Below are 6469 nucleotides of genomic sequence, written 5' to 3'. Positions count from 1 at the left end.
CTCAACTTTTGTAGGGAAGTATTGCAACACGGTATTGAATTATTTAAAAAGTGCAGATCAACATTGCATGTATACTGTAGAAGAATTGGATGTAAATGAGAAAATTGGGAAACACAAATGAGCTAAAAAAGATTTCAGAACTTATTCCTTCAAGTAAATCACATGGAAAAATCAGATCAGAGTCTCACTGACTGTGCCAGCTCCCATCCTGGACCAATGGGCACTTCCAGACAAAGCAGCAACACATTCATCTCCTGTTAGTATTTCTCTGATGTGATTGATGTGTCCTTGCAAGCCATTTCCATGAAGTTTTTCATTGTTTCAGAGTAACTGTCTAAGTCTCTGTTATCCAGTGAAGGGAACCTCTAAGGTGTTAAAAAACTTCTACTATAAATTTTAGGAAAAACCAACTCAGAAATTGCCCTTGGACAAGGACATCAAATACTGGCATACAAAACCTGATTTTCTTAACTACTATCTAATTTAAATGATCAGTTTTGAGAAATATGTATCTTAAAAATAAGTCAGAGCACATAAAGGTAAACATTAGTTGAAGTCTTGCATAACTGATACTGCAATACCCTCTTGTGGTCAAATAAAAAGGTTTTGTCTACAATTTTTCATCTATAAAAAGCCTCTCTAGGCATCTTTTCTTTTGACTCAAAGGAAATAACTGCCTTATTTCTGCCAGATGAATTTGTAGTGCATATTATCACTTGTCTTGTAAAACCAGAAGACCAACCTCAGTCAAGTTCTTCTTCAAAATGACAGGCCCTGACATTTGCTTGTCAGATTAATTAATCACAAAACATACTTCTAAGCAAAGGCCATCTTTGACAGTGACACTCATAATTATTTTTCAAGTTTCATGTCCCCAACCAGAAGAAATCAAGATGTTCTAAGCAGTTTACATTGATGCATGTGGCATGAAGCCACAATAAACATCAATCTACAGGATGAAAAGGTGTTCACAGTAAATCAGTTGTACCAATTCAAATGAGCAAATAAAATGCTAAACTGGCAAATGGGAACAATGAGGGGAAACAGTTCAGTATCTGTGCCAGGTCTGCTGAGATCACTCAATGGCATAGACTTAAAACACATGCTTGTAATCTTTCTGTCCTGTTTATTTGGTAGCTGATAGTCACTTCAAGACTAACCTCAGTACAACAACCAGTTTTACCTTATTATTGTTTAATTTGCAGAAACTGACTTGAAAGAATGATCAGAATTAAAATTCAGTCTGATACAGGAACTTTGTACACAAGAATTAAGAGGAACAGACTTTCCATTAGCATCCTTTTCTGAACACATCAGGAGATAAAATCCCATGCCAAATGTCCCTCAGATTCCTTTTAAAGCAATCAGATGCTGCTAAAACACTGTTCTCCAACCAGCTGCACACACTCCAACTTGGAGAGCACTCTGGACCAAATGCAACAGGATAAGCAGATTTCACAAGAGGAACAGGGACAACTACTACCCAGGCTGAAGAGCACTAAATTTCTTCACTCCATGACAATGCTACGTGACTACATGACTTCTTTTTCCTTTTGGCTGAAAGAGACAAAACTCTTGAACTATTCATATTTCAATTATCTCAGAAAAATAGAAAATAAACAAAAAGCCTACTAAAATTTAATTCAAAACCAAAGCAAACATAGGGCTTTGAGGTGGAATTTACCTTTTCTTAAGTTACCATAATCTTCAAATTCAGAATAATTTTTTCAAAAATTATTGTAGAATTGTAGAAGTATTTTTTGCTCAACTTGTCTACATGAAGTGTTTGAATTGTTGTATAATTGTAACTACTGTTAAAGAAATTATCTGCCAAATTCAGTATGTTTCCCAATACTGCAAGCAAATAAGTTTGCCAAAGTCCCCCTGAAGAAGTAGAGTTCATTAGCATTTACCAGAAAGATGAAACAAGAGGATAGAATTCATCTGGAACTAATCCACACTACTCAAAAACAAGTCAGTCAAGAATTTCAGAGGAAATTTATACTTTAAATACTCTGTTTTCCTGCAAGGTCACAAATACTTGAGGAAGAGAGTTTCATCCCACAGAAGCCTAACAGGCTGCAAAGACAAACACTGACATTTTGGACACTGTTTTGAAAATTCTCACTTTTTATACTAATGACCCTTTATAGTTACTTAAAACCTTCTCATAGTTGCTTAATACCTTCTGCGGAACTCTCCAAGTGCTTGAGAAGAATTTTTTAAACTTGAAAATAAGAAGCTTTCAGAACAGATTCCTTGAAACACTTAATTTTAACCAAACATCTCTGCCCCAAACAGAGTTCACGGCCCCAGCAGCTGTCACACTGGGTCTCTGCTCCTCTTCTGGTATATATTCACAAGTCAGACGTTTCCAATAGAGACAGTAAACACACAGGGAAACCAGCAGCTTTCAGGAGCTTTTGCTTCTGCTACATAACCACAACAAAAGTCCTCCTGACTACTCAGCAGCAATCTCCACAGCACCCTTTGCTATTAAACCAGACTTTATTGTTCTGAGGATTTTGAATAGAGGCTGATCTCAGCTGCAGTCACTGTAATCACCTTGCAAGCTAAGAGTTTGCTGGCTGCATCTGGAGATCCCATTGCTTCCAATTACAGTCACTTATGAGGCTGCTGTTACCATGAAGACCCCGACAGCACTCAAGCAATGATGCAACATAAAGCAGTGGGAAAGGGGCATTAAATAAGAGGGAAGTAAACCAGTGCTGAGCACTGCCTGTCAGTGCTGCTGTGCATGTTCTTTTCTGAAAGCACTCCCAAGCAGCAGCTGAAAGAAAATGTCAGGAGAAAAGGAACTTTGAAAGTGCAAACAAGAATAGGTTTCACTTTCTGAGAAGTCACAATATGGCTAAAAAGGCTTGGTATATGGTGAGTCTCAAAATGGACAAGCTGGAAAGGGGTTCTGGAATCAGGAGAAATACTTTGGTTAGGTCTCAACAAACAGGAATCACACCTCTGGGGCAACCATCCCCAGCTCCTTCTGTGTCTTAGCAGCACCCAGCTGAGCAGAACAGGCAACCACTGCACAAGTGGCTACTGGGCCTGGGCAGACAAGCAGGTAGACCAGGTCCAACAGGATAAGATCTGGAGAGTCTGTGGAGGCTGAACAGAGGGGAAGGAGAATCTGGTAAGTCACTTGTTCCAGTTCATGCCTCTTTGGCTTGTCCTGACAATGGTCCTGATAGTCCCTGACAGCATTAGGGCTTGATCCAAAGCCAACACTATCAAACAAAATTTGCTGCTGCAGGGACTTTGGATCAGATGCTAATACCTTCCTTTCTAGGGTTACATTATCCTGCTCTCCTTCACTGGACAAAATCTGTCCTAATATCTCCAGCATGCTGGACTTAAGCTGAAAATCGATGCAAAGAACTGCATGCTAAGTATCTTTTAGCTTTTAGAGATTTCCACAATGAAGACATAAAAGTGCCAAGCTTTATAATTTATTGCAGACACAGTGATATTATCACCTCTTCTCATACTCTTGGAAATGGCTGAAATGGAAGCTGAACAGAGTGTTCTGCCAAAATACAATTTTGTATTCCCAGTCTGTAAATCTAGTGAACTTGCCCCATTGTTATGGTATTTCAGCAGACTGCTGCACACATACAGCCTAAGCTTTGGCTGTGCACACACCAGTGACCCAAAGGAACCCGAAATTGAGATCCTGTCTCTGCCACATATCTTGAGTAAGTGTTTATGTTTATACTTCAGTATACATCATCATGTCTATTAGAAGAATATTCTTGGTAAAATTAAATTCAGCTTCATTTCCAGCTGCACACTGACCAAGCTAAAGGAAAGGCAAGAAAAAGAGTATCACTCTCGGGATTTTCTAAAATGGGAAACGAAACCACCCGAAAACCTTCACCCTCTTCAGCCTTCCAAAGGAGATAGAGATCCCAGCCCTGATTTCCCCAGAGAAATTTGCAGTTTGCAGTCTTGCCTGGCTCTGTTTACTTGAGGAACAGGCTGATGCCAGGACTGTGACGCATGCAAAGCCAGGGCAATGTTACTCTTTCCCAGTACTGCTGGGACACACAGACTCTTGCTCAACAGGCTCAGCCTGTTCCATACTCATTCCCCAGCTAAGGCAGCAGGAAAGACTGTGCCTGTCCCTGGGGTTGACAGTCATGAATATTGGTGCAAACTCACTTTCATGTGTAATGTAACAAATCATAGAGCTGATGCATGTTCTGCTTTCCAGTTTTAGCTATGAAGACAGAAACTCTTGCAAAAGGGTAGGACAGGCTTGTGAAGAACAAAATGCCTAAAGATGGATTCATCAAACTACATACCCTACAGCCTGCAGGGGACTGTCCTTCACTTCCACATTCCTGTCCCAAAAACAGTGATGGAGAAAGGCTGGTATGCATTAAATGGTCTGACTTGAAGCAGATGTAGGGCAGTGCCTGAGACCATGACATTTCTCACTAATTAGCACCATCCAATAGCACCCAAACCTGATAACGCTCAAAAAATGGCTGCATATCAAGATATAAAATTCTAGGATCTCAGTGCTGTGCTGGTATACCAAGACACATAGTGATAGACAGAACAGTCATAAATTAGATTTTATTTGCACCTGGGGCATATCTGCACTGGACAGGGGCGTGCAGCACAGAAATCCATTGCTCCTAGCTCCACATGGTACCAGGCTGTGCTGTACAGACAAGCTCAGCTCAGAAGGATGCACAGCTCCAGCACTTGTTTGATGAGCTTAGATGCAGCACAGGTAAGCAGCTCAGAGTCAACCCAGGTGTCCCTTGAGCCCTGCAGCAGATACAGCTGTACAGAACTGTTTCCTCTCTTGACTCACACTCCTCTTACAATAGTGGGTGAACTGATGTTTCCTCCATTTCAGGCCAAGGAAAGCAAAGGACAGAAAATCTAAGTCCCACACCAGGTGTTGAACAGAGCTGAAATGCAAAACTCAGGTCTCTTCTGACTCCATGTGCTCCTAGCACAGCTGCCTATATGCACAGAATACTCCCATGGATGTTTGCCTGCAGATAACCAATTTATTTAAAGACAAAAAATTTGACACTGTATTTTTTACTTCTATTCCAAGGCACCAGATCTGGAGTTTCCTAAAGGATCCTTAACCAAATGTTGAGTTTCGAACAGACATTTAACTGTCCCCATGCTCTTTTTAGTTTTCATCAATTTGAGCTAGGCTAATATTTCAACTTGAAGCATACCTAGGCATTATTGGCAAATTCTTTACTTCTATAATCTTTAGGAAAAATAAAAGAGCTGAAATGTTTTTCTCTGCTACCTATGTGTGTTCAATCTGTTTTAATGTTAACAACTTGGAAAAAGACAGGTGCTGGAAGAATCAACTTCCTAGGAGCAAATTTGTAAGATAATCATCTGCTGAAACCCAAACCACTTACTAAAAATAAAAGAAAAAACCTCCCACATCACAACCGTTCTAGAGCAGTGTAACTTCTGTCCCAGATAACATTTTATGCAACACATTTTAAAATTATTCATTTCCCTCAGTTATCCTATCATAAGACAACAGGGAAAAAAACCCTCCCAATTGTTTTGCCTTATTTCTACAACACTTTCATGTACATTCAGTATTATATATTTAAGTACATTTAAATTCTAATTTCGAAAGCAGAAGTGCTGATATTAGAAGTGCTGATATTACAAATAATTTCAGTAAGTTGTACTTTTGTAAGAAGCAATTCTTTCAATTTTGAAAACTTATTATGGTCTTTGTTTTATCCAGGGTAAGAGAAAGGAGCAGAAGCCACTGCCAAATTGTATGTCTGTGTTCCCAAGCAAAGTTCCCAACTCAACCAACCAAACTACTGGCAGCCAAATGAATACTGAGCTTGGCAGGGCTGTGGTAAATATGAATTCTTCAGCAGTGCTGCACGAGAGAGGAAACTTGAGGGTGAGCTCCAGCTTTCTTAGTGCTTCAGTAACAACAGAACAGCAACAAAGCAAGTTCTTTCAAGGGTAAAAACAGATCTGGTCCAACAATGATATAATAGATGATCCTCTTCGTAATTTGGGTGCCATATGCAGACAGCACTACAGATCTCATCCATGCTCCCATGCAAATCTACAGTAAGGATGCCACTAACATCTGAAAGAATGAGGTTACAGACAAAAGACCGTTTCTTCCTGAATTTTATCTCCTGAAAACAAACAATAGAGGTCTGCACAGATGAGTCACGACATAAAAAACACTTTCAGTTCTGGAAGTCAGCATGTCAAAAATAAAGAAGCTTGTTGCATTTCATGTAGTTTGACAAGGATTCATCAGCTTCTGTCATCTGCATGTTTAAACTTGCTCTAAAGAATAATACTTAAGCATGTGAGACATGCTCTGTGCTTTTCACCACTCCCTGCTGAGGGAGGGAGACCAAATATTTTTCACGCTAGTTTTCATTTTTGTTTCTGTGGATTTGCTGCTCTTCAATTCCTT

The 6469-nt window shown here is 39.7% G+C and overlaps 1 protein-coding gene across 1 annotated transcript; it reads left to right on the top strand.

Moving 5' to 3' along the window:
- Window positions 1-2868: 2868 nt before the first annotated feature.
- On the top strand, window positions 2869-5952 carry C3H2orf50 (chromosome 3 C2orf50 homolog). The gene is given in 6 exon segments (XM_059467681.1): window positions 2869-3047; window positions 3049-3111; window positions 3113-3151; window positions 5096-5135; window positions 5765-5894; window positions 5897-5952. Coding segments are annotated over 6 exon segments (507 nt in total).
- The last annotated feature ends 517 nt before the right edge of the window (window positions 5953-6469 follow it).

This window comes from Ammospiza nelsoni, chromosome 3, assembly GCF_027579445.1.
Source record: "Ammospiza nelsoni isolate bAmmNel1 chromosome 3, bAmmNel1.pri, whole genome shotgun sequence".
Lineage (NCBI taxonomy): Eukaryota > Metazoa > Chordata > Aves > Passeriformes > Passerellidae > Ammospiza > Ammospiza nelsoni.
Note: the sequence above shows the minus strand (reverse complement) of the source record. Positions and strands in the feature narration are given on the sequence as shown.